Source organism: Poecilia latipinna, unplaced genomic scaffold (genome assembly GCF_001443285.1).
Source record: "Poecilia latipinna isolate Pla-1442-1.1 unplaced genomic scaffold, P_latipinna-1.0 Scaffold784, whole genome shotgun sequence".
NCBI classification, from domain to species: Eukaryota; Metazoa; Chordata; class Actinopteri; order Cyprinodontiformes; family Poeciliidae; genus Poecilia; species Poecilia latipinna.
Genome location: NW_015113400.1, coordinates 166,928 through 194,468, shown reverse-complemented (window position 1 = coordinate 194,468; position 27,541 = coordinate 166,928). Strand labels below are relative to the sequence as shown.

The 27,541-nt window shown below is 38.7% G+C and overlaps 1 protein-coding gene across 32 annotated transcripts in view; it reads left to right on the top strand.

Annotated features, from left to right (window-relative positions):
* Positions 1-25,519, top strand: part of nfasca (neurofascin homolog (chicken) a) — a 69,401-nt gene extending 43,882 nt beyond the window's left edge. For 5 of the 32 annotated variants that reach the window (XM_015046564.1, XM_015046572.1, XM_015046569.1 and 2 more), the window contains 17 exons: positions 456-557; positions 1,662-1,859; positions 2,217-2,287; positions 3,079-3,301; positions 3,391-3,506; positions 3,617-3,827; positions 4,729-4,851; positions 5,155-5,328; positions 7,707-7,736; positions 9,991-10,224; positions 11,601-11,720; positions 16,065-16,208; positions 18,209-18,337; positions 19,004-19,039; positions 20,027-20,096; positions 21,665-21,706; positions 24,367-25,519. In XM_015046564.1, coding sequence (XP_014902050.1) covers positions 456-557; positions 1,662-1,859; positions 2,217-2,287; positions 3,079-3,301; positions 3,391-3,506; positions 3,617-3,827; positions 4,729-4,851; positions 5,155-5,328; positions 7,707-7,736; positions 9,991-10,224; positions 11,601-11,720; positions 16,065-16,208; positions 18,209-18,337; positions 19,004-19,039; positions 20,027-20,096; positions 21,665-21,706; positions 24,367-24,595 — 2,252 coding nt within the window. In that variant the 3' untranslated portion in view covers positions 24,596-25,519. Of the gene's footprint in view, positions 1-455; positions 558-1,661; positions 1,860-2,216; positions 2,288-3,078; positions 3,302-3,390; positions 3,507-3,616; positions 3,828-4,728; positions 4,852-5,154; positions 5,329-7,706; positions 7,737-9,990; positions 10,225-11,600; positions 11,721-16,064; positions 16,209-18,208; positions 18,338-18,987; positions 19,040-20,026; positions 20,097-20,989; positions 21,110-21,664; positions 21,707-24,366 lie in introns of those variants that run through there. The other 27 variants (XM_015046589.1, XM_015046573.1, XM_015046588.1 and 24 more) reach the window with 25 other exon arrangements.
* The last annotated feature ends 2,022 nt before the right edge of the window (positions 25,520-27,541 follow it).

Sequence of the window (27,541 nt, the reverse complement as noted above, 5' to 3'; positions counted from 1 at the left end):
TATGAATCTGTGCTTGAGATTGACAAATAATCTCCTGACAAATTAAAAAGGTAAATCCCATTGTTCCTAAGGCTATGTGTCTTTTGGTGCCTCTAACACATTTTCTTTACAAGTATGCACTTTGGTTTGTGTTGGCCTATCGCATAAAATCCCAATAATATGTGCAGATGTTTGTAGTTGTGATGAACAGAATAACATTTTCAATTGTTGGAATAACAGAATTAATTAAATATCAGTGAAAGTTTTTTTTCTTTGGCCCTTTGGTTGAAAAGAGTACAAGAAAGATTTTATGATCTTTTATTACTTTTATGGTTTTTGTTTTTGTTCTGTTTTATTTATTTTCTAAAGGTTTTGATCATTTAACCAAGTATAGGCAGTCCTAGTGTACAATATGCCATGAATGAAGGTTGTTGTATGTGTGCTCATGAGCAGTATTATCCTGTGTTCCTCTGCAGACCGTCCAGACCCACCAATAGATCTGGATCTGTCAGACCCGTTAGCCCGTAGTGTTCGCCTCACCTGGATTCCTGGGAACGACCGCAGGAGCCCTGTCACAGGTACGCTCTGGCCGTGTGTACCTGTGCTTTTTTTGAGATGTATTCTTCCTCTCTTGGCTAAAGGCATTCATGTTAGGTCAACTGCCTTTTCGTAGAAAAGTTGCCTGTGGCGGTGAGAGAGTGTGTATGTTTTTGTGTCTCAATAACGGCGTTTCCTTTACACATTGGTGCAGATCTTTGTCTATATTTTGCTAATGTCGAAAAAACACAACTTTGCAATCGAAGTGTTTCCATTAAATAAGAAAGGAAATGAGAATCACATAGTTGTTCACGTGATAAGTGATTAAAATCTAGGCAGCAACAGATGTAAACATGAGACATATTCGTAACTCAGTCGTCATCTATCAGACAATAGAGGAGACATCAGGGTTTTATTCAGTCGTTGGAGTGGCAAGCTCCACCTACTCGGCTTAGTATGCGGAGTTTTGGGGAAATTATAGTCTATGATTTCAAAGAAGAACTATGGATTCAACATGTTGGAATGACACACAACTTTTATATGACCTGTGTGAAGCTGAGTGCTCTGCTGGAGCCAGTTGCACATTGTCAGAAAAAAAACTAAAACAAAGCATCATTCTCCTACTACTTCCTGTCGTCTTGTTTGTTGTTTCTGCCAGTAGTAACATCCGTCTGTTGATCACGTGACTAGTGTGATGCGAATAAAGTGCTTACAGTGCAGTTTTGCAAAATGCATCTATCTTGATATGACTGAAAAGCCAAGTCATTCCTAGCTCAAAAATACTTTATTGAAAAAAACAACTTTTTCTAAATTACTGTTTTTCCATTAAGCAAATTTAATGTTGTAGTTTCAAGTTGCGCAATTTTATGGTTAATGTAAATGCAGCTCATGTCACCATGGTGAACTAGCACTTCTTACTCCTGCCTCTCGTACAATGACCACTGGAGGTAAGAGGCTCTGACAAGAAATACACAGATTAATATTTTGATCCACAGATTAAAATAAGGCTTTTAATGGATGAAAGCCATATTTCAGCACAAGCTGTACTTGGCTTACTGTCACACAGGGAGTATAACAGCCTTGAAGAATTATTACTGTGTCATCCTTACATAGTTTCGTTCTGAAGCCCGTTGTGCATTCTGCAGAGTTCTTGGTCCAGTTTGAGGAGAACCACTGGGAGCCGGGCAGATGGCGGAACCTGTCCTCTTACCCTGGAGACCTCAACTCTGTCATCCTGCAGCTTGCCCCCAATGTCAATTATCAGTTCAGGGTCATTGCCATTAACTCAGTGGGTTGGAGTCAACCTAGTCAGCCCTCACCTCGGTACAAAACCACTGCAGCACGTAAGTAGCATCAAATCTAAAATCACATTCAGTGTGTGCCTCTGGCTTGAGTCAGACGATAATTTAGTAAAATGTTTCATTTGCTGTACAGGGACAGCTCTTTATTTAGTAAAGATCTCAATAAACAGTACCATGTGGCACCCCTGGTGAAAATTTGTAAAGAACTGTAATTTGATCAAAGTCACCTAGTAATCAATAACATTGTGTTTGCCTGGGATGACAGTTAGCCAGTCCTTAACATGGGAAACACAAGAGCACGCGCTATAGTCTTTATTAACATAGGTTAGAAAAATGATTGCAAGAAAACATCTACGTGCTCATGTTTGATATAAATCTATTCATCTTTTTGAAATTCAGCCCCAGATGCCATCCCCAGAGACCTACGTGGTTGGGGATCCAATAAGGACAACATGGAGCTCACCTGGGAGGTAAGGCACCACACAATAACAGAATCAGGGAAGCAAATCGCTCATCATTCAGAGAGATTGGAAGTAAAAAATATTTGAAGAAGAAGATCATAACCAGTTTTAAAAACGGAAATCAGCCTCGTTGGTGGCGCAGGTGTTAGAGCGTCCTCCACGGGTTCGAGTCCTGGCCCCTTGACCTCTGCTACATGTCTTCCCCACTCTCTCACAACCCACCTTCCCTGTCAGTCTAGTGTGAAATACAGGCCACTAGAGCCAAAAAATACATTACAAAATTCAACGCATGCCTTAACTTAGATTGCTCCAGTGACCCCCTGCTGTTGAGCAATGAAAACTACATGCAAGTGCTGGTTATCAAAATAAATCTACAATAATAAAGAGTAAATCGTAAACCATTGCATGATTCAAGACTAATGAAGCACCAAAACATAAACATTACAATCCAGCTTCTCCACTTGCAGTTTAGAAATAATTTTAAACAGTAGTTGGAGTCTGATTGTAAGTCTAGTTAAATATGTTAAGTCTAGTTAACATATTTTATGTTAACTTTATTTATTTTTATATTTTATTTCGAACATGATAGTAGTATAAAATCATGCACAAGAACAAGGAATGCTAAAGACATATTTTTGTACCACAGTAATCTTGACATGTTCGAAAAGGATGTCACGATCCTTTTCCTTAAATATTAATGTTTAAATTCTTAATCTTTGTTGATTGTTTTACGTCACATTAAGACTTTTCAAATCGTCAAAGCGGGCAGCTTGAACTTGAAGCTTGATTTGTTTCTCTAGCCTCTGCGCGATCTGGAGAAAAACGGCCCAAACCTGCAGTACAACGTGTGGTGGAGACGGAAAGACTCCGGGGACGACTGGACCAACGTGACCACGTCTGAGACCAAATACGTCGTTCACCACACTGAAACATATGTGCCTTACGAGATAAAAATCCAGGCCAGGAATGACTTGGGATCAGGACCCGAGTCTAACATCGTCATTGGATATTCTGGAGAAGACAGTGAGTATAAATTCAATAAATATTAAGAAAAAAAAAGTTTTTGTTTAAAAAAACCAAACGCCTGAATAAACATATCACGCTGTTTTCAGAGCCCACTGATTCACCCACTGAGCTGCGGGTGTCGAAGGTTGGCAGCACCAGAGCAAATATCCACTGGAAGCCTGTAGATCTGAGTTCTGTCCAGGGGGAGTTCAAGGAGTACAGAGTGAGAATGAGGAACATTTTGAATTGAGAACTGACTTCACTGCAGACCCCCGACCCCCTACTTTCTGACTTTTCATCTTACCCATGCGTCCTCTCTTTCGTAATTCCCAGTTGTACTACTGGCGCGAGTCCAGTCTGGTTCCAGGGCTGGTGGTGAGCAAGGAGAAGAAGACCACTGGATTCTACACGACTGTGCCAGAACCGTCCGGGATTCTCAAAGACTTGGTGCCCTACTCTAAATATAAGATGTTCATGGTTGTGGCTAACAGTCGCTTTGAGAGTCTACCCAGCAACAACGTGGAATTCACCACTGCGGAGGGCGGTGAGGTCCCAACGAACCACACTTTATCATTAACATCAATGTCGTATGAGAGTCATGCAACCCTTTAGTTGGTATGTTCAGGTTATATCTGTCATTCACACTAGCTGTGTTTGCGATGTTACATTAGAGCTATGGATTCAACATGTTGGAATGACACAGAACTTTTTATGAACTGTGTGAGTCTGAGAGAGCTCTGGTGGGGCCAGCTGCACATTGTCCCAAAAAAACAAACCATCATCCTCCTATCGCTTCCTGTTGTCTTCTTCTTCATCGTCATAGTAATTGCGACTTAGCGTATGCCCCTGTGGTTTATGCCTTTGCTCAGGGTGATGGGAGAAGATGTCGCCACCTGTGGGCGCTCCATCACTCTAACCTGTCAACAACATTAGAACTTGATGATTTTATTGTATATTTGTGTTTTATTTAAAAAAAAAAGAGTAATTACTTTCAGAAAATAAAACATCCTCAATCTGAACTTGAACACATTTTTGGATGGAGTTACTTTTAAAACCATGAGAGTCTTTAGTTTTAGATGCATTTTAGTAAAACTGTTAAAAGACATTTAAGGCACACTCTGTCCTGTATGTTTTATAAGTTTTGCTCATTCAAATATCTAATTAAAATTGATAGTGTATATAGATGGATATGGATATGTTTAACATATGCAGAACTAGTCACATCATTTCCTTTAAACAAACCATCCTGAGTCATACTAACCACAGTGCCCCCTAAAGGCTTTGACTGGACAACACTGGTATAAAGTTGAGAGATTTGTTGTAGCCACTAGTCGTTAGTAATTACTTGTAGAACTTTATGTCCAGTATTTGGTCTAACCGTGTTTCTTTGTTTCTTTTCTCCTGTTCCTTTCATGTTTTTCTCTTCTGTCTTGAAATATTTTCAGTTCCCGATGCTCCCAGGTTCTTCAGGATTAACCGCAGAAGTCTGGACACACTCTACTTGGAATGGGGCAAACCATTAGAACCCAACGGCATTCTAATTGGATACCAACTCGTATACCAGAGAGGTGACTTTATTTACTTTGTGATTCTTCCAACTATTGCTGAACAATATGGCTTAAAAACATATTATTGATTAGTTTTAGTTCTTTGTTTTAAATAACTGAATTACTGCCAAACTGCTGGTGTGACCTTTCCTGTTTTACCCACAATTTTCACTCCAAAGGAAAAAAAAAACTAAGACTGGTTGTGGGATAGTAATAGAATTCATGAAATCCAATCACCATATCTGTGGAGCCGTCATTGCCCTCTAACACTGAGAAGTTCTGATGCCACAGTAAACCATGACCATGCTCTGTGTTTGTGTCCAGTGAACGGGTCCAGACTGGGTCCCCAGCAGTTCGAGACGTTCCGTCCCAACATGACAGACTTTATCCTGCGCCTGCCGGACCGGTCCGCTCGCTACAAGTTCAGCCTGTCAGCGCTCACCAAGGTGGGAATGGGAGAGGTCTATGCCGAGGAGTCGCCGCTCTTTACCAATGAAGGTGAGCATTCAAAAAAAAAAAAAAAAAAAAAAAAAACCCTTCATTTTTTAAGAAAGATGAAGTTTTGCCAAAAGGAGAGAAGGAGTTAAGATCAGCTGTTCATCAGTCTGAGAATATAATTTATAAAGTATATTCAGAATAACAGATAAAGCCAAAAATGATTTCAATGTCTCTTTATATTTAATTAAAAGCAGTATAATCTTCTTAACAATCAATATAAAAATCTTCATTGGTGTCACAGCCCCGAAGCTTTTCTCATGATAACTGAGCAGCTTTCTGCATGTTTTCACGAATATTCTGACAAATTAACTCATGAGATCTAAGGCTATCAGTTTGGAAGCTCTCCTTGCCATCACCCTAATCGTTAGCTCCATTCAGGGCTCTGACTGAGCCACACCTAATCACACAACATTCCACTCAGTCAGAAGAAACATTCTGGTAAAATCCAAAGACTAATTTCAGCTGAAATCTATCAATATGTGTGAAAATCTTTGTTCTTAACTGGATGTACCATGAATACAGAACCAACAGAACGGTGACTGAAAAAGTGTTGACCCCCCCAAAAAATCCTTACTTAAACTCATGCTACTGTGCCCAGATGTTGCTCTCACCTGGACACACGGGAAGCTGAGGGACAGTTAAATTGTTGAATTAAGCTAATAAATACCAGAGCTTTGAATTTTCATTAATCATTTAATAGGAGAGTTCAACTCAGAATCAGAGTCAAATTTCCTTTTTTTTGTTACTGTACCAGAAAGCTCAGCAAAATTTAAAGGAAAATTTAATTATATGAGAGCATAGATGGCAAAAGGGGAATGATTTGAAAGCTTCCGTTTGTCTTTTTACAATGATAGGAGAAAGCTTACTGTCTCCAAAAGAACTTTGTTTCACAGCTCCGGTTGTCTGCAGTTAAAAGTGTCATTAATTACATTGCAAACAGAGACAATGGTATGCCTTGTGTGAGAGAGAGCAGCTGCTGCTCATACATGGTTTCTCATACATATTCTAAAACAAAGAAAAAATGTCTATTCAGTTAAAACTTTAAACTGGCATCAGTAGCTTATAATAACCGTTAGGGTTTTTAGCAACGTGAGCATTGCAGTCTGCCTGTGCTTCCTAAAGAATGTTGTCCCTTAGTTTAAAATGCGACCAATTTGTCAAACATTCCTTTGGCAGCGGCTGAGCTTCTACTGATCATGAAATTGTGGAAATTCGAAACAGCAAAACAACAGCACTTAATAGAAACATGCCAATTTTGAAAAAAAGTTACATTTTTCCATAACATTTTTGGATGCACTTTATTTGAAAGGGTGTGCATCAGACTGACATGACACTGTCATAAACATGACATAACACCTATTATGAACATAAAGAAGTCTTTATGAATGTTTATGACTGTTGTCATCAAGTGTTATTCAGTAAATAATGGCACTTTTAATGCAAAGCTGTACTGAAGGTTGCATTAAAAGTCCATTAAAATGGCCAATTTTGCAATAAAAGTGTCATTATTTACCGAATGACACTTCATGTTCATGACTGGTGTTATATCATGTTTATGACAGTATTACGTCAGCCTTGTGCGCACCCCTTCAAATAAAGTGTTACCAAATTTTTTTGTGCTATGACGAGGTTATTTTGTTTGGTCATACTGAAATTTGCAAAACCTCAATGGAAACACTTTTTTCTCATCATGAATCATGACTGTTTATATACAGCAGGAACATAATTTTTTTTGTTGGCAGCTGGCTCCACCAGAGCTCTCATAGCATCGAACAGTTTGTCAAAAGTTGAGTTTGTCATTTTAAAGTGTTGAATCCATAACTCTTCTGTGAAATCGCAGACTAAAATTTCCCAACGACGCCACATACGCAGCTGCTCACAAGTATAAGGAACTTCTCACTCCAACACCTGAATAGGACGCAGACCCCTCCTCTGATGGCTGACAATGTGTCATAATGCCATGGCTGAAATATGAATATATCTCATACCAGAGATTACATCTGTTGCCTCCATGATTTGCAATGACCCATTGCATAAACAGATTTATTTATTCTATTGCGAAATTGTGTTCTTTTGAGAATAGCAGGACATCAACAGAGTTTTGCGCACATTTGTAATAGAAACACAGGTTGAGAGAAGTTGAAAGCTCCAGCTAATGAAACAGAATGACTCTTGCCAGCCTTCCTGTTACCTGCTGAAAGTCTTGTTCTCCCTCACGCTCAACGAGTGTTTAGGCTGGTAAGATGTCCTCCAGCCCATTTCTCTGTGCCTTTATAGTTTATACCAGTGACTCAGTTTGAAACAGTGCTATTTTCTTGTTCCTTCCTGTCTCACCCACTCTTCTCCTGTGTCTTCTGTGTCTCTGTTCTTTCCACCGGCAGAAAACTTTACTGATGCTACAGATGTAGGTAATGGGGGAACAAAAAGCACAGTCTCATTGACCATTGCTGTCCAACACTGACATTTTGCTTTTATCTGTCCATCTAACAACAGCAGCAGTGCAGTCACTGTTACAGCCCTTAGCGACGGTTCTGTTGCTGCCCCACTGTGGCTTCATGCAGACCTGGTTTTCAGAGCTGCTCACAGCAGCATGAGAACGGATTGGCTCTGTTATGGAAGGAGGAAGCTTTATGTCAGGCTGGCAGGGTTTTTTCTGTATTTCTTCACATATTCACACAAGAAAATTGGTGTTCAAGACATTAACATACATACACTGAAGGTTTGGAAATTGCTGTATGTATGTCTAAATCAAATTTAGGTAAGATAAAGAATAAAGAAAGAAGTAATAATAATAACAATATAATGTAATATATGTGTAACAAACAGGTAAATTCACAAATAACAGCAATACAATCTAGGGGTTCATCTGCACATCATACTCATTGAAAGCATATTAATAAGGAGTTTGACACACACTTGTGATGTATTAGATGAGGTATAATGTGACTGCCTGTCTCCATCTGATCATCCTTCCACTTTGTTTGAAGCCGCTGTCGGTCCACTGCTGCTGCTGCTGTGTGTTCCCAGGGGTCTAACAGGCATGGTGTGCGTTTTATGGTTTGGCTGCATTTCATAATGCTCTCTTTTATCATTACTTCTACTCCATAAATGTTTATAAGTCTATTTATGCCTCTGCTTACTTTAAACTTCTGTTCCTGAAACACTGGCACCTGGTGGTGCGTCTGTGTGATGCAGCCTGACTGCATCACAGTCTCTGCCGTTTTGCTCTGAGATGCAAAGGAACTTTGTGTAGCTGCTAAAGGTTTTTTTTTTTTTTTTTGGCACTGCTTTTGTAGCTACCAAAAAAATAATGCTGCTGCATCTAAATATACAACCCAAATAATGTTTTTTTTTTGTTTGTTTGTTTTTTTGTGCAAGTTGTAGGGAATGCTGAGGTACAAAACACTTGGATTGCTTAGTCATCCACTGGCTTCTTTTTTGTTTGATTGTTTTGTTTGGTTTTGAGCTTCTGCACATCTGTCATGACGTCGTCTTTATGGATCACCACTGTTCAGTGAATCATTGGCAACTTCCGAATGTGACACATAAGGTAGCATGAAGCCTTTCCCTGAAGAGACCTTTGAAGCCACTGAACTGTCATGGCTTAAAAACGCTGGTAATTTAGTGAAGCGCTGGTTAAGGACATGCATGAAATACATGACAATAGCATGCTGTTTGAGGTTTGGGGTGTTGTTGTTTGGGGTGTTGTTTTTTGGGGTGTTGTTGTTTGGGGTGTTACTCATATGAGTCTGGCCGCTACATCATTGTGTTCAGGTTAACAGAACTAATGCAACTCAAACTGTTTCCTTGAAAAGGTTCCACATTAATGCATGTTATTCTGGAAACTCTGAGTATCAGAAGACAAACTAAAGGTCATACACATATTGTTATTACTCAATGTCATTTATGAAAATCTGTGCAGAGAGCTTCATTCAGATTGGTTAGATTTGTTCTAATGTCAAGCATTTAAGTTATTGGACCCAAACTGAACCCATAAGTTTTAATTTTGGTTTTGACTTCATAATAAGCTAAGTTGAAGTAATTTGTCTTCTTATAGTAAAACTAGAAAAGATTAATGACTATAGTATTTTAAACATAGCTGCTGTAGAACACACTATCTTAATTGCCAAGAAGAGCCACATGTATTACCAATATTTCACCACCTGGTGGTAGCAATGCTGAGCTATGTTAGTTAGTGTTGTGGCGTTCTCAGCCTTTCGTACTTTAGATGTTCTCAGCTTCGGCACACCTGAACATGTCTGTGCTGCCCTTGTAGCCTTGTGCTACAGGAAAAGTAATTTGAATGTGGAGTTTTCAAGGAGGAAAACATCTAAAGGATTGCAGGTTCTGAGGACCAGAAAATAAAAGACACTACACACACACACACACACACACACACACACACACACACAAGAGAAGGGCAGTGGAAAACGAAAGGTTGTCCTGGCTTTCCTCTGTTCTAGCATCTGACTGAATGACATCAGTGACAAAATAAAAACAGCTGTGGTTTGTGGGTGATTTTGTGATTGCTCCAGTGAGGGGAACATGATGGCATTCAGTTCTACGCTCCATCGTCTAGAGTGTCAGTGTGTCACAGTTTTGTGTGATGTTCCTGCTGCCTTGTGTTTAACCCTCTGCTCTCTCCTTCTTCCTTCCCTGTAGTTGAGCTTACGGACGCCACCCTGTCTTCTGTTTCCCCTCCTACTCCCACTCCTCTTCCTTCCCTTCCTCCCCTTCCTCCTACTACCATCCCTCCCACAACAATTAGTATTACAACTCCTACCCCTCCTCCAACAACCCCTCCTCCTCCTCCTACTACTACTACCACTGAGGCAACTACACCCTCCACAGTTCCTGTGCTGGTCACCACCAAGCGAGTTGATCAGAATGTCTTGGGTACATGTTGTATTACTGCTTTTCACTGAGTCTCACTTTGTAGTTTGAATGAATATGGTTGCCTTCTCCCACCTGACAGAAAACAGGAAGGTATGTCAGGACTGCATCGTGATAGGCTGTGCTGTATGTTGCACTAAAAACAGACATACTGGAAGATTGTGTTGTATGACATGATAAATCCAGTAGCCCTTTTCAGACCGTGGATTCTGTCTGCGCTTTGGTCATGACATGGAATAAGGGAGGATAATGTAAAGTCAACTTAACAATATTACATCTCTAATCTACTTGGTAGGTAGTCAGAGACTTGAACTGTAAGAGTCAGGTCTTAAGGGTGTGATGTAACAATGCAATGCAAAGCAAAGACGGCAGCAAGTCCAAAGGTCCATAAAGATCAGAGAGCTGCCCAGTGTACTCCTAAGATGACATAAAGTAAACTGATGAGCAGATTTGTGCAAATAAGAATATGCTATGCTATGGCGCACATTAATGTTTGAGCATTAAAACATTGAGTTCTTTTGGACAAACAGGAGACAGGTGCTTGATTGTTTTCACACATGGATCTTGTCCTAATGTCTCTTCATTGGTTACGTTTCCACTCCTGCTGTTAACTTTTATGGCTTTGCATCCTGAAGCACACAGACATCTCTGAGCTGTTGTAGACCTACAGACTCAGACCCTACCTTGAGAATACTATCGGCTCCTTAGATCTGTTCTGAAACCTTTGGCGATCCGTCAGGTCAAGCATTATCTCCTGACCTGTGGAGTACACTTTCATTGTCTTGATTCAGTATTGAAAACTACAGATTTACTTTTATCTAGAAATCTTTTTCATGTTTACATTTTTTTATTTCGTGATTTTATTTATTTATTTTTTTTGCAAAACAACTTAAGATCCTATGTGTGTAAAGATCTATATTATTTACTTTCATAAGAGCTAAGATACACAAGTTAGCCAATTAGAACCCTGAACACTTAGCATACTGCCCGGCTCAATTCTTTAAGTTGTAGGCCACGCCTATTTGATCCTGTCTCCTAGCTGCATACTCTGAAAGCACACACAAACCGTTATCCGTCCAGAGAACGAGAGGTATGACATGATCCATAAAAGGAGGTTTCATTGTTCTGAAAGGGGCTAATGAGTCATTTTTCACAATCAAAACCAGTTGGTGATTAGGGTAGGGTTAGGGTTAGAACACTTTTAATGCAAAATTGACAATTTTAATGGACTTTTAACGCAACTATGCATTAAAAGTGTCATTATTTATGACAGTGTCATGTCAGTCTTATGCACACCCCGTCAAATAAAGTGTTACCTGTTTCTTCCGACCTTTAACCCTTTGCCCCTGATCCTATCCCCCAACCACCCATCTGTGTAGTAACCCCTCGGTGGGAGATCTGGAGTCTGACGGTGGTCGCCAACAGTTACTACGCGGACGTCAACTGGAGTCACAACTTCCCAGCTGACAGCAAGTTTACTCTAGAGGTCACTCTGGACTGTAAGACACAAAGCCTGTGCCGAACGTCCGAAAACATCAAAACATCAAACATATGTTTGCTTGTCTGAGAGTGAACTGAATCCCTCGCAGGGATGGCACACAAAGTTTGAAGAGTAAAATTTGGACGCCTTTGTTACCAGAATATGATCTTAGTGTTGCTGTGATTGTGCTTAGCATGATTTACAAATGTGTACCAAATGTTTGCGGAGCTGTAGGAAATCAGAGGTACCTATTTTTTGACTGACAATAAATCAGACTAAACTTTCCTTGTTGAGGTCAATTAGAGTTATCAAAATTATGCCTGTTTGCTAAATGCCAGAATAATTAAGAGAAGATGTAAATTATTTTTGAAAACCTTTGTAAAGTTCAAGATTTTAAATGTGCTTCCTCAGTATTTGGTAGAATTCCCTTTTAAACTTTATCTTTCCACAAACTTCTCACAATATTTTTATGGAGATTTTGGGTTCATTAGCCGTTTTGCTCACATATACCTCTTCTCCTCCCCAGTTATTTCCCATGGGACTGTGATCAGGGCTTTATGATGACCACTCAGCAACATTGACTTTGTTGTCCTTAAGCCACTATATCATTTTGGCTGTGTTCTTGGGGCCATTGTCCATTTGGAAAACCCATTTGCCCCCCGAGCTTTAACTTCCTGTCTGATGTCATTAGTATTAATATTTTATGAAGTGTTCCAGTTGATTCTGCAGAAAACCATCTAAACATGATGTGGCCACCACAGTAATCACGGACATTATGACCATACTGACCAGTTCTAGTTTCATGAGCACATGTCTCAAAATTAGGCATTCGCTTCCAAGTACAATTGCAAATTGTAAACTGGCTCCTCATGTTACTTTTGGAGTCACTGCATCCTCCACACTGACCCCATGCAGGTACAGGACACGTTTCACTATGGATAATGACTCTCTTACCAGCTTCAGCAGCATCTTTGTCCACTCACAGATTTGCACCAGGATAGTTTAATAACTGTACATTCCAGTGCGAATGGAGGAACGTGGAACCTTTAGACCAAAACATTGGACAAACTATCCTGGTGGAACTCCACAATTTGTTTCCTTGCATTTTAACAGATTTATTTTTGTTTTTTCCATCAAATCACACAAGAGCATGGTGTATTTGGGGAGTTACCTTAAAGAGGTTCACAAGTGTGATTCAGTTTAACTCAGATGTTAGACTATCAGAAGCTTGCAAAGCCATGAGATCATCATCTGGGCTTTCCCATGATGTTCAAAACCATTGGACTCTGTATGAATGTGATCTTCATAGTTTAAAAAAAGTAATAAATTATCCTCTAATGAAACATATTTCATTATTTTTGTCATTTAGCAAATAAAGATAATTTTGGCAATATTAACTGACCTAAAAATAAAGAAAATGTGTCTGATTCAGTGTAGGACAGCGTGGAGGTTTTACAGGGCATGTAAATATCTGCATGGTGTTATCTAAAAACATTCATTAAGAAAATGGAAAATATAAAAACTGTTTGCACAGATGTTCAGGAAGCAAATACACCAGACTTGACAAATGTTTCAATCACTACTATATTTAACATACAAACTATTAAATCCACAACAGTTTGTAATGTGTGCATTTGGGATATTTTTTTAAATGTATTTTCTGATTATATATTTGTATGACATGAGGTTTCCTGCAACTTCTTGTACACATTTATAAATCATATGATGCACTTCGATTACATTTATTTGAACTAAATAAGTCTTAAACACAAAGAAATAACTGGATAATTTGATTTCTAACACTGTATCCGTGAGGGGACTGTTGGGACTTTCTTATAAAAAGTCCCTCTCCATGTCGTCTCTAGCTCTCTGTGCCATCTCTGTTCATGCTGCTGCCTGGCTTGGAATGCCTCCAGTTGGACTTTCACTTTAAATGGGCCACTCTGATTGCTTTACATGGACTTGTATTTGAGTATGCCACTGTTCTGGCCGCCCATGTTGTCATAGTAATCTTTTTTCTTTGTGGAACCGATGTTAGATACTGTTGAATCTTTCCTTTCTGAAGCACATCTTTTCCCTTTGTTTTTAAGGTCTAGAACTGGTTAAGGTGGAATTGTTTTGGATTTACAGGGACTTTATTGAGACCCACTGCATGATTTTTGCTATGTTTATGGCTAAACAAAGTGATATGTGACGGTGTTTTAATACATTTCCTGTAATAATCTATCAGCTCCACACAGTACAAAATCAGAAAGTCAAGTTAAACTTTAACTTCTGCATCACAAAAAAAACCCTTTAATACAAAAATATAGAATTAATAAAAAAGTATGTTTCATACCACCCTTGTTATTATTTTCAATAGTTATTTTTAATCTCATTGAAACACTTGTTTTGTTTTATTGAATATGACTGTCCAGGACAAAAACGATAATTTCTGAAATCAACTTGATGAAGAAACTAAATAAATAAATAAGCAAAAACTGCCATATACTAGAGCTGAAGAGTATACCATAACCTGGTTGGTAGGTTCAGCTAGCTTACTGTGTTGCATTAATACTTTTGATCACTCGAAGGAACTTTCACTGCCCAGAGTTCATTTCAATCAAGACCCCAGTTTTTAGGTGGACTACAGTTCTCTTTTTTGGTCTGCATCAGTGTTCCATTACCAATTAACACCTTTCCAAACAAACCGGACTTTCCAGGCAAACGGAGCTGGAGTTGGATTAAGCCTTCCACAGTGAGCGAGGACAATGACAGAAGGGGAGCGAGAGAGTTTGTCTCGTCAGACCGTCAGTTTCCAAAACCACACACAAAAAAGACCTTGTAAAAATGCGTACAGGGTCAGTGAGATTGTGCACAGAATAAAAAAAGCTTGTTGGGTCTAAATGACCCTTAAACAGGGCTGGTGGTAATGAACCCTTGGTGGTGTTGTCTGGTCTATAGATGCAGGCGCATGTAACATTGATTTTAGGCCATTTTTCAAAATGTGTTTTGTAAAATAAACATATTTAGAAGCGGCCATATTGAAACGTGAACTAGGCCTTAAAATTCCTAACTGGAGGTCGTCTGAGTCCGACTTCGGGGAGCGTTCCGGTTGATTTTTACGACTGGGAAGTTGAAATTTCCGAGTTCTAACTACAAAGGGAATGGAACATTATTCTTACAATTTGTTTTGTATGCTTTCTTTCATCACACTGCGATGGGTCTACCCCTCAGACTATGACTGTATGAAAAGGAGAATGAAGGTTTTCTGTTTCTTGGCCACTTTGAGCCCTGAATGCACTCTGACTCTAAACGGATCAGAAAGGAAGAAATGAACGAAAGGGGAATGATGGGATTGATTTGCTGCTCCTTTAATCCCATGTGGTTTCCAGGGTCAAGTCTAAAAGCTTTGACTCTTAGAAAGCCTGGCTGGCAACTTCCTTCATCCCATCATAATCATCATCATCATCATCCCTTTATGCTCCCCTGAGTATTTCCGGATGGGAATGCGGACTAAGTGCAGGTCTTGGAGATTAAATCAGCTGAAACATTGTAGATAACCAGAAACTTCCTGTCGTGTCCTTCACTTCCACAAGGTCAACTTAGAACCTGAGTGAACTCAGACTGATTTATTTTTCCACAGCCTCAGTAGAGGCGCACCGATGTCCCTCGGTATTGTGTCTGCATGTAAACTGCATGTTTCCGATGTAGAGTGGCTTTGAGCTGATGTTGTCAGATGACATCATGCCTTTGAAATGGTTGACCACGTGGCGCCTGATGTCATCAGCTAATACTCCCTCCTGTTTGCTGTCACTTCCGAGTCATGACTGTCGCTCGTCCCGGTCATGACTGGCATGCCATTCTGCCACAAAGATGCAAATGATGTTGCTGCTCTTTTCTGACTGGACTTTAAGAATATGAAAGTGTGACTGTGAGAATAACTTCACATCAACAATGCGTTGCCACCCAAAACCTTCACTTTTGTCCAATAAAGCTGGACGAAAACCAGACCCATAGATGCAGTTTAATTTGACACAATGCTGTAGCCTTTTGCATTTGTATTGTTTCCCTTTTTTATTAGAATCTTTCTTGAGAATTGGGCCCTTTGGAAATGATTAACTTTGAACTTTGACCCACAAGATGTGGAATTTATTGTCCTCATTTTGCTAAAGTAAACATGCCAAAGGTACACGAACGCATCTTTTTTATTATCTGTGATGGCAATGCATTGTTCTCATCAGCAAACCGTCTACTCACGCTGTGCTTTGCAAACCGGTCTCTCCGTTGAAGCACTTTGTGATCTCAGCTGCACACGACAGTCATCACTGTCCAGTCAGTGACGCCTCCGGAGTGTGATTGGCACCTTTCTTGTGTCTCCAAGTCAACAAAACAGTGGCAGTTGAAAAGGAGAAACAGCCGCCCGTTAATCTGAAGGCTCTGATCGCTGGTGAAATGTACCATCTGAGGGTTTACTCCCAAGAGCTCAACAGCGTCAGCAAATCTGTCACCTTTCAAACTAAAGCAGGTGAGAGGAGAGCTGCTTTCAGTTAAATTTAAAATGGACTTGTTAATTTGCAATATTGTTTATTAATATCAGGATGCAAAGTAAGATTTCTGCATCACAGTAAAAATGGCTGAAGGTTGAAGTCCTTTCTTTCCTACTGTGTCTACGATGAATTTGTCTCCATGGTCTGATTTTGTCCAACAAGATTTCAAAAGAAAAATAAAACTGTTTACATATAATTAATTTTATAACTGTGATGCAGTGACAATGTCAATTTTTAAAACTATTGATAAATTCAATTAGACAGAGTATTTGTATGCATACATTATTGCTTCAAACACCTCCTGTAATAACATGGCTGTACAGCGGACTCCTGGTGTTTGGATTAGGACCTTGGCATTTGAGAATTTTAGCTAAATGCTAAGGAATATAACTCAGACTCCTTCTAAAATCACATTTTAATAGTTCAAAAATGCATTATTACGCACAGTGGGAACCATCTCAAAGTTACGGTCTTACTTATCTTGGCTATTGGGAAGTGAGTGCCAAGGATAATGAAAGGCGTTTCCGGGTTGGTTTCCGACCAAACACCAGCAAATAGCAGAGTCAAGCAGCATTGTGCTGAGGTAGTTCATCTTCCCAAGCTGCATTTTTGTCCAGATATTTTATTTTCGAAATCCTCTACAGGAAAACACACAAAAAGACGGATTTTCTGTGAATAATTTGGAGTTACATTCAACAGAAAAACCCACAAATACTGAACCACACAGCGGGGGCTCCACTGTATGTTGTGCCTTTTTCTGTCATGGTATAAAAGGTCAGAAGCTGAAAGAGACTTTGACTGCTGAATACTGGGACCAGGACAGATGTCTAGTTGAACTTCAACTGTAGTTTAACTTAGCTAGGCATGCATATCTATTGGTTAAGATGTAACAAACATAACTACTACCTGACTGCTTTATTGTTTACAAGTAAATGACTTTTGTTTGTTGGGTGTGTGTGTGTGTGTGTGTGTGTGTGTGTGTGTGTGTGTGTATGTGAGAATGAGAATGAACAAAACTGACGTAAAACTCAGTTTTTATAGACTTGAGCTGATGGAAATATATCTGATATCAGCCATCAGACTGACTGCAACGTCTGTTTGTTGCTAATTGTAATCATTCACATAAGAACAGTTCATAGAAACAACATGAAAAATGAACATGGTGATATTGGAGCATCTGTTTGGACTCAGGCATAAGTAATGTGATCTGTGCTGGTTAGCTCTCTGCCTTCCAAACTCAACAGAATATGGATCAATGATCAATGTTGGGTTACCTTTTATGAGGTAACCCAACAAAAAGTAGTACGTAGTTATGAAATGAAATGAAAATTGTTAAAAAAATAAAACAAAATAAAATCAGACAACTGAAGGTCACCATTGTATTCACTTCTATTGAGTCAATGGTTTGGTGGTACCGCCACCACCATGTTTCTTGGTGTTTTTTAATGAGTGTGAACAAGCTTACACACATGGGATTTTAATTACGTTTCTTGGAGACAATTGTGAAATCATGCTTTTTTGACATTAGCAGAATACTGACAGTTTTGCACATGTTTGTCATGGAAGCGCAGCTGTTGTAAATGATGAAATATATTTGATATTTATAAGCAAACAACAGATGATAAATCATCCCAACCTGAGTTCTGCTGCAACTTCACATCGCAAAGACCGCTTATATAGTACCTAAGTTAAAAAAAAAAGAAAAAAAAAGGCTTTATTATTTTGCTATGTTTTTAGGGAGGATTATGGGTAATTTAAATGACAAAATTCACTAAATTGTTTGAGTGTAAGTTAAATCTTCTAGAGAAAGAAGATTTCTGCTGCTGTGGATAAATATAATTATGTAATGTGACAAGATATGAGAAAACTACAACTCTGATCCTGAAAACTGTCTCTCTCTCTCTCTCTCTCTCTCTCTCTCTCTGTGTGTGTGTGTGTGTGTGTGTGTGTGTGTGTGTGTGTGTGTGTGTGTGTCCAGCTCACATAGACCAGGTAGACATAGCCACTCAGGGCTGGTTCATTGGCTTGATGTGTGCCATTGCCCTCATTATACTGATCCTCCTCATTGTCTGCTTCATCAAGAGGAGTCGAGGAGGCAAATACCCAAGTAAGGCTATAAATTCACTTCATTCAAAGTGTTTTCAATCCTTCTTATGTTTTTGTTGGATAATATCTGCAGCCCTCTGAATATTTGATTTGTAGAGAAAAATCCTTTTGCCGTTTATCTCAAACAAGACATTCTGAACGATTTTCTGACTAATGAACATGTTTGATTATGTACACAAAAGTCAGACTCACTGGATCACATAACAGGTAACATTACATTCAGTCCGAGGAAATAAAAGTAATTTTATCCATAGTTATAATTATTTTTGGTTCAGACTGTATTACTCTGCCTTACATTGTTTTTTTATGATTGTTTTCTTTTTTTTCTAGACTCATGCAGGTCAACAGTCATGCTATTGCATTTCTCTATGTTTATATTTAACTGGAATTCTATTAAAGTATATCTAGAACTTCTGTCTATGTACAGTACAATGGAAAAACATGTAGGTCTCCAGTTTGGACTCCAAAACTATTCTATTCTAGATTGACAGATGTTATCAAATTGAATTGGAAATACTTTCCTTTGTAGATCAAACTAAAAGAATATCTCTTTGTTGACACAATAATAAACACATATAGATCAGAAAATGGCCATCTGATGGCCTAAACCCTTGGAAGAAGAGAATTCAGAGTTGTAATAATGTTTTACAGTTTCTGTAATGTCTAGGTTCCGGCTTCTTGACTGGTTTCACAAAATACCTCGGTAGGTGCCATGACGGATCAGACATGAAACTAACAGAAAGGGGCTTAACATGATGCAGACTAACAGAGTAACACCAGGTCTTCTTCCTTTTTGTGAGTGAAGAATTAATGACAGAAGATCTTACAAAACACCGTGCCTCTAATACAAACTCCAGCAGACCCCGAGTTACTGATGTGGTCAGTCTGACAGGGAGCAATCACAAATTAATGCATATTTTATCTTTTTAATCAGCAGTAACTAAATAACCCATCTTTAATCTACACTTTTATGATTTACAGTGAAAGAGAATCACAGTAAAGTGTTCATTAACACTTTATTTGACGGGGTGGGTCTCCATGAGACTGACATGACACTGTCATGAACACGAAGGCGTCTTTATGAATGTCTATGACTGTCATGAAGTGACATTCAGTAAATAATGGCACCTTTGATGCAAAGTTGCTTTAAAAGTTGCATTTAAAGTCCATTAAATTTCCAACTTTGCATTAAATTGTCATCATTTACAAAATCATGTAAAGTTGGCACTTTTAATGGACTTTTAATGCAACTTTTAGAGCAACTTTGCATTAAAAGTGTCATTATTTACCAAATGATACTTCGTGACAACAGTCATAAACATTCATAAAGACTCCTTTATGTTCATAACAGACGTTATGTCATGTTTATGACAGTGTCATGTCAGTCTTATGCACACCCTTTCAAATAAAGTGTTACCACTAGTCCTTTCTCTCATTGGTTTTCCCTTTATAACAAACCATTAACTGAAAATGGCTCTTTTTGTATCAACTCCAGTTATTGTCTGATATTAAAGTTTATTTGACGATGTGACCAAACAAACACAAACAGAAAAGAAAAAAAAAAAAAAAAACGTTTGGGTTTTTTAAACTGATCCCAAAAAGCTACCAATACATGAACTTTACCAACTGTGGAACTTTGAGCAAACCTTTCTTTTTTTGTTGTTGTTCTTTCTTTTCTCTTTTTTATCAGTTCGTGACAAAAAAGATCTTCCCCTGGATCCAGTGGATCAGAAAGATCAGGATGGATCCTTTGATTACCAGTAAGTATAAACAAAGAGATAATTGCATTCACTGTGTTTTGCATAAAGTTAGTCAATTGTACAAAAGTCTTTTCAAAGTAGCATCATGGATCACATTAAACAAGGAGAAACACTGTTTCACTTTGTGGAAAAAGTCTTTAGTGTGGAAAAAGGAAATCTGACAGTCATTTTACTGACTATATCTGATAAATACCATATGACTATTTACATTACTTTATGTATACATGCCAAGGCGCCTGATCAGTGGAGCAACAGCTCCTCTATTTTAAAGTGGGGAAACAAATGGAAATAATCTCAACATTCTCTGAAATCAAACAAATTCCTTCTTCAGAAGCCGTAACCACAACAACAGCAACTGTGAGCTCTTCAGCTGCAGGCTCCACATCTTCCTTAAATTTGCTCTCAAAATTGCTCAGCTAAATTAAAACAACAAAAAAGAACCATCATTAAGAATATATATATTAGAAATTACCAAATAATTACAAGTGATTATTAGAAATTAGGAATAATCATGAAAATCTGAAAATGCTCCAAAACGTTGATACATCATGTCTGCTTTGCGTATGAAACAGCTACATATTGTCCTCCATGGAAAGCAGCCAGCCAATCAGAGATGATCTCTCAATAGTTCTGAGTTGCAACCGAACACCGTTCTAAAAAACTCAATAACATGAGGCTTTAGAATAAAACTAGAGTCCTACGACGACGTCAGACCGCGTTCATACAGAACAGTTACTCCTGTCTCCTCCGTCATGATCCAACAATAAACTGTCGCTGTTCAGAAAACCTTTACAGCAGCAGACGAGGAAACAGGAGCTGGTACACATCAGGACTGCTGTGTGAACTGTGTGCTATAGCCGTTTTGTAAGTGATTTGTCTTTTGGTTCTTTCAGGTTCCACTGATCTATGTGGTTTTGTCCTTTTTTTTGTATCATCTAGCATCTTCTTTAACCTACTATGGCTTTTATTAAACGTACATAATCTGCAGCTAATAAACTCCAGTTCGTTTTGAAGAGTGGCACCATAACATTTACCCTTAACTGTGTGCGTTGGAGCTTCCACAGACCTTCCTGGTTTTGCCTCTCATATTGTTGAGACTATTATTAAGGATGTATTGTTTTTATTATTATTGTTGTTATTATTAAGTAGCTTTGGTTTTGTGAAATACTTAGTGTTGTAAAAACCTCAGAAAATCTGTTTCCAAGAGAGACCAAGGTAAATCTAAAGGTAATAAATGTCGAACACGGTGATCTGCGGATTTGCTCTTTTGTGTTAACACAATTAATCTGTTCCAATTAATCACGTTTAGTTTATTAATCAACTCTGTCCGTTACACACCATTACTGCTAAGATTGTTGCTTCTATTGATCCCAGATCAGACGTTAATTTCGGTGCAAGTCCCTCCATTTAACCCTGTGTGTGTGTCGGTGTGTGTGGAAGGTTTCCCACGCATGCACGGAGCGGAGCTCGTGTTTTTGTCATTTCTATCTTTTTCTCTGCACCTCTTCTGCCCTCACTGTTCCCCCCCACGATTCCTCATACTTCATCCCTTTCTCTTCCAAATGCGGAAATGGTTCATCTGTCCGCGACAGGAACGAAAATGAAAACAGGTACATTGGTGCCGGCACGACTTGTGCATGTTGTGGGGATGGAGGCTTTTTTTTGGGGGGTGGTTGCATTCGGGGGATGGGGGGGAAGAAAAGCTTGATCAGCCGGAGCTTGATCTGGAAGACCACAGAGCTTGCCATGTTGGATCTTCAATCAGATTGCAAAGAGGAATCTGTGTTGACTTTAGATGGATTCTTTGCTATATATTATTTATTATAAAGATACAAAAATGTTGGTGAACAACATAGCTGTTTGTAGACTGATGGAGAAGGTAAGTTCTCTCTTTAGCTCAGGTGAATAAAAACACGAGGGGACAGTTTGCATGGATTTTTCTTCCGTTTTTAAAAATTCATATTTTCTTTGTTCTAAGGTAAAAAAAAAACCCCACCATATTTCCAAATACTTAAACACACTCTTAATTCTATACCAGCTTCATTTGTATTAATATTCTTTTTAAATCTGTTGTGTTAAAAAGGACTCCAAAATGTGGATGGAAGTTTTTACCTTTTTTTCTTATTCAGTTCAGACATTTGATATTACATAAGATACTTTTAGTATGACAACCAATATTAGTTTTCTGTTTGAATTGTTTGTTACAATTTGGCAGTAAAATAAAAATCCCAAAGTAGAAGCTTCAATTCAAGCTTAATTGAAACTTTAGCTTTTAAAAAAAAAAAAAAAAAATCTGTACTAGGGTTTTTTATTTAACAGTAATCAGACAGGAAGGGGACAAAGGAACCGAGGTGTGGAGTCGAAGTCGGAGCCGCCACATAGAGCTTAACTTTTAAAACATCTGATTATAGAAATCATATCAGAATGTCGGTTTTATATGAACAACAGATGCTGCGGATGGTAAATGACAGCAGAATAAAACGTCCCTGCAACTGATTCGTTTGGAGAGAAAACAGCTATTGAACGTGTTGCAAATTGTCATTTCTTCTATATTTATATTTCTGTTCTAACTTGTAATTTCATGGGAATAATAAAAACTCTTGTGCGCTATTAATCTTGATGGTGGCGCGCTGCTGAACCCTCCATCCCACTGCTTTCCCAGTAACAGTGGATTTGCTTCAGAGTTTCATTCTGCTATGCTCATCGATCTCTGCATGCGACGCATCTCTTGGAATGTCCCACAGTCGTCAGATTTGAATCTTTGTATTTAAAAAGGGAAAACATGATTTTAAATAATTGCGACAACTTATTTGTTTTGAGAAGAAATGAGGGAAAAAAAATCTGTCAGACTTCAGAGGAAGAGAGGATGAACTTCTGCGACTCATTTCATTTATAACCAACCAACACTAGAGGTCACTGTTTTCCCTTTTTTTTTTTTTTTTTTTTCCGTGCACCAAAATTCTAGTTTTCAGCAGGCGGTATTTTTTTTCTGCACAATTTTGCAAACAATGAGAATGCCAAGCAATTTTTTCTGGCTGTAGTTTCCCTAAAAATATAAATAAATATGGATAAACAGAAACATAATTTCTCATTTAAATTTGTTCCTGGAGAGATGCTATTTGCATATTTTCAGGACAGTTCTTCTTTTGCTTCTGGTTTCCATGGCAACATGTCGACACTTTGCCCTCATTTAACTCTCAGAAAAAACTTTGTGATTGTGACAGGAGAATAGCAATAAAAAAACAAACGTGAAATATTTCAAATGACTGAACAGTTGATTACAAAAAATGAAAATACAAAGGGGTTAATTATCTTTTTTTTAAATTGTTAAATAGTTTCTTATAACAGAGCTGCACTTTCATAACTTCACATTTATTGTGTTGCCTGCCCTGCTCCGTCTTTGTTTTATGGTTTATTGAAATTAAATTTGATTTGTAAATAGACCAGAAGGAGGAGCAATGGCTTAGAATATCTTAGAAATTATGCTAGTTGGGAAAAAAAATAGCGCACTTTTATGAATTAGATTGTGAAGGAAATACAAAGTTGGAGAACAGCAGCACATAAAGATGTAGCCAGTAGGTAATTAATCTGTGGAGGCAGTGGTGAAGGTTAGAGAAGCATTTGGGTTGAGTGTATCCAGAACCAGTTTTCAAAAAAAATGTGGGACAAAGTGAACCAGAAAAATGATTCTTCTCCAGCAATCATTACGTTGTATGCCTTTGTAGCTTCACTATTTAACTTGTATAAAAATAGTACATTTTTACATATTTGTTTAAACGGTCACTATGTTGTAATAGTAACAAATAATCTGTGAAAAAAATTGAGCTCCTCTGCTTTCTCCCAGAGTTCCCAGAACTAACTAAGCACAACCAATCAGAGCCTGGAGGAGGGTCTTAGCACTGTCAATCATCCCCATGTGTGTACAGCTCATCCCCCGCCCCCACTCCCTTTTTGCTCTTTGCTGCACTAAACTAATTAGCATGGCCACCCATAGCAACCATATGTTGTTTCTCTGCCATCAGCACATTTAGCAACGAGTACATGAGGATAATTGACAGCGCTAAGCCCCTCCTCCTGGCTCTGATTGGTTGCTTTGGTGGGGAGCAGTGTATTTCTTCAGAGAGCATGACATGGTGACAGTTTTAACAAATATGTAAAAAACATGGTTTTTATAAAAGCTACATACCGTAGCTTTAACTGGTATCAGTGTGCCCATGTCAAGAGGGCACACTGGTCTCTGAATCTCTAACCTTTCTGCTGGTCATTGCAGCAGCGACGAGGACAACAAGCCTCTGCAGGGCAGCCAGACTTCGCTGGACGGCAACGTGAAGGAGAGCGACGACAGCCTCGTGGACTACGGCGAAGGCGGCGACGGCCAGTTCAACGAGGACGGCTCCTTCATCGGCCAGTACACAGTGAAGAAGGACAAGGACGAGACGGAGGGAAACGAGAGCTCCGAGGCCACCTCTCCTGTCAATGCCATCTACTCGCTGGCGTAGCGGAGCGGCGCCGCTGCAGGACTGCCCAACGTCCCTCCGATTCCCATTAGGCACCTCACCGTACACAAGACACACACTTGATTATACGAGTATCTAACACACGGTACACGCAGAAACGCAGGAGGCTCTGTCTGGAGACTAAACAGGCTCTCCTCCATAGAGATAAAGACGAGGAACATGGGGGGGGTGGGGTAATCTTAGACCACAAGCCTTTAATTTTCCATTTCTTGGCTCTGATTACATGATCCGTCGGAGGCAATCGTTGGACGGAGAGGAGAAGTTGTCTCCGGAGCGCCCCCCTTCTGCTCTTCACCCATGCAAAACTTTGACGTGTGCCTTCAGTGGCGGCTTTGGATGCATCAGCAAGCAGTCTTGGTTTCTTTCGTTGGGTTTTCTGTCTCCCCCCATCATTTTGCCGCTGCTCTGCCTGAGATGCTCCTCTGAATCTGAATCCCTGAGTCCACTCTGACCCCATCCTGTGACATATCAGCCTCTCACCATTAATCTGAACAGGATGCTGGCAGATATGTTTATCATATTGATACTTACTGCGCAGTGAACGATTTTCTTTTCTTCTTTTTTTTGTTTTCCACAGCTGGTAGATGATGTATTGAATCCTAATAAATGCTGTACACAGTCCTGGCACACATTTTAGTGCCCCTTGAAACTATGCACAACCTCCATAACATTTTGAGTTTAATCTGGTTGATAAAAACATAACGTTAGGTTTGTGTTAGCCATCTTAAATCTGAAATCGCGTGTTTTTATCGACATGTTCGTCTCCAATGTTCAATCCAACCTTTTAATGTACGTAAAAAAGAGAGAGAGAGAGAACCCAGCATCTGCACAGGCTTCAGCCCTTCTTACATTCTACTGTAAAAAAAAAAAAAAAAAAAAAAAAAAAACCCATCTTTTGAATAATAATGAGAAAAAACTAATATTTTGGAGCATGATAGTAAAACATGTGCACTAAATAGAAACAGAAATGGTAGTTTTAGCAAGAAACACCAAAATATCAAACCCAGTTAATTCCCTAATAAGCAAGCAAGCCACCACCGCTCTGATTTTTTTGTTGCCATGGCGCCTCACATTTTCATTTATTTTGAGTTCAAATTTGTTGCACACTATTAATAAAACATCAAAATCTGTAGCAACAGTATTTGGGTTCATGACAGAAAATGGAATAAAAATCTGAGTCTCACTCACACACACACACACACACACACACGCGCACACACACACACACACACACATACATTGGATATTTTAGATTTTGAAAGCAGACTTTCAATTCTTCCTGTGGACGAAAAACCAAGGTGTGTCCAGATTTAAGGTGGGTTTATGCTGCTTCCATTCTTTGATTTCTTCTTACCGCCAACAGTCAGATGTTTGTGTCCACTATAAACCAAGTAAACTTCAATGAATGAGATATTATCACATCACCACGACATTTAAAATCAGATAAAAATTGTGCATCTCTTTGCCTTCACATGACTTGTAAAATCGTTCATGTTCTGTCTTAACCCAACTGGATGAACAAATCCACAACTCTGCGTTTTTCTGCCATTTGCGCCTCTTTGCAGAGCCTGATTATGATAGTCATTTGTTCTCATGCTACTATTAAAGTAGAATTTCTACAGTATGGTCATAATTAACTGAATCACTTTTAAATGACATATGCTCTAATATGTTGATTTTGGAGAGAAAGGCTCAGTATTTTACATTCATGCAAGCTGATAGATTGATTCTGTGTTCAGTAAAAAAAACAAACAAAAAAAACTGTAGGAATAGTTTTGATTCCTATATTGATTACTTACCAAATTATTTATTCAATGCATTACTTTATTTTAGCCCTCAAGAGTGTGGCTTCTTCCACTCAACAGCACTATCTGAGACTATGTTCACACAGCAGGCAAATGCGACTCAAATTCGACTTCCCCCCTCCCTCCCCCCCTATATATCAATCAATCAAATTTTATTTGTATAGCACATTTCAGCAGCAAGGCATTTCAAGGTGCTTTACATAATTAAAAACAAAATAAAAACAGCATATGACATTGAACAAACAGTGAAAAAGAGAAAAAGAGTATAAAGGAGATATGACCCATATCCAACATTTTCAGTCCAAGCCCGAAAAAAATCGGATTTGTTCCACTTGCATATGTGGTACTGAATCACGTACATATCCAAAAGTTTTCAAAAAGCATCGGCGGTGTGAACCGTCGTGCCGCATTTTCTCTGTCTTTTACGTCATTGACGCGAGACGTGCGTCGTAACGCTGCACCAGAAGAAGCAGCAGCTCTGGATGTAAACAATATCTGAAAGTTGTAATCCTGAAAGTTATCGTCTTGTTATGATCTTGTGACGATGCTGTCAGCTCTCACTGTGGATAAACGTTTAGACTGATCCACAGACCGCTCCATCCATTATTACTGCCGTAAACAGAGTGCTGCTGTGTGACGTCTACGTTCTTCTTCTCCTGCGAGTCGCTTTGGGATTGTAAACCGTTCAAATAGAAGTAGACTGCGGTCGGATTGAGTTAGTAGTATGAATTAAAACGGAAAAAATAAATAAATAAAAAACTGGATTTGAGTATCTAGACCTATTGTGTGAACATAGTCTAGCTCTTCAATGAATAACATCGATTTTTTTTTTTTTTTAGTTAGCTTGGAACTCCATGTAAATATTTAATTTAATGTATATGTCTATTACAGAAATAGTATTAATATTAATTCTACATTATATTCATATTTAATTTAAAAATAAAAGACATTTTTGCCTTTTATTGTGGCTGCATTTCATTGTCAGAAATAGAATCACACCAAAACTTAAAAACAACTTTAGAAACATTTTGGCCTTTTAGAAACAGAGATATACAGATGCGCACGCGCGCACACACACACAAAACAATAACTAAAGAAAAGCTTGTGTTTTTAAATCAAAACA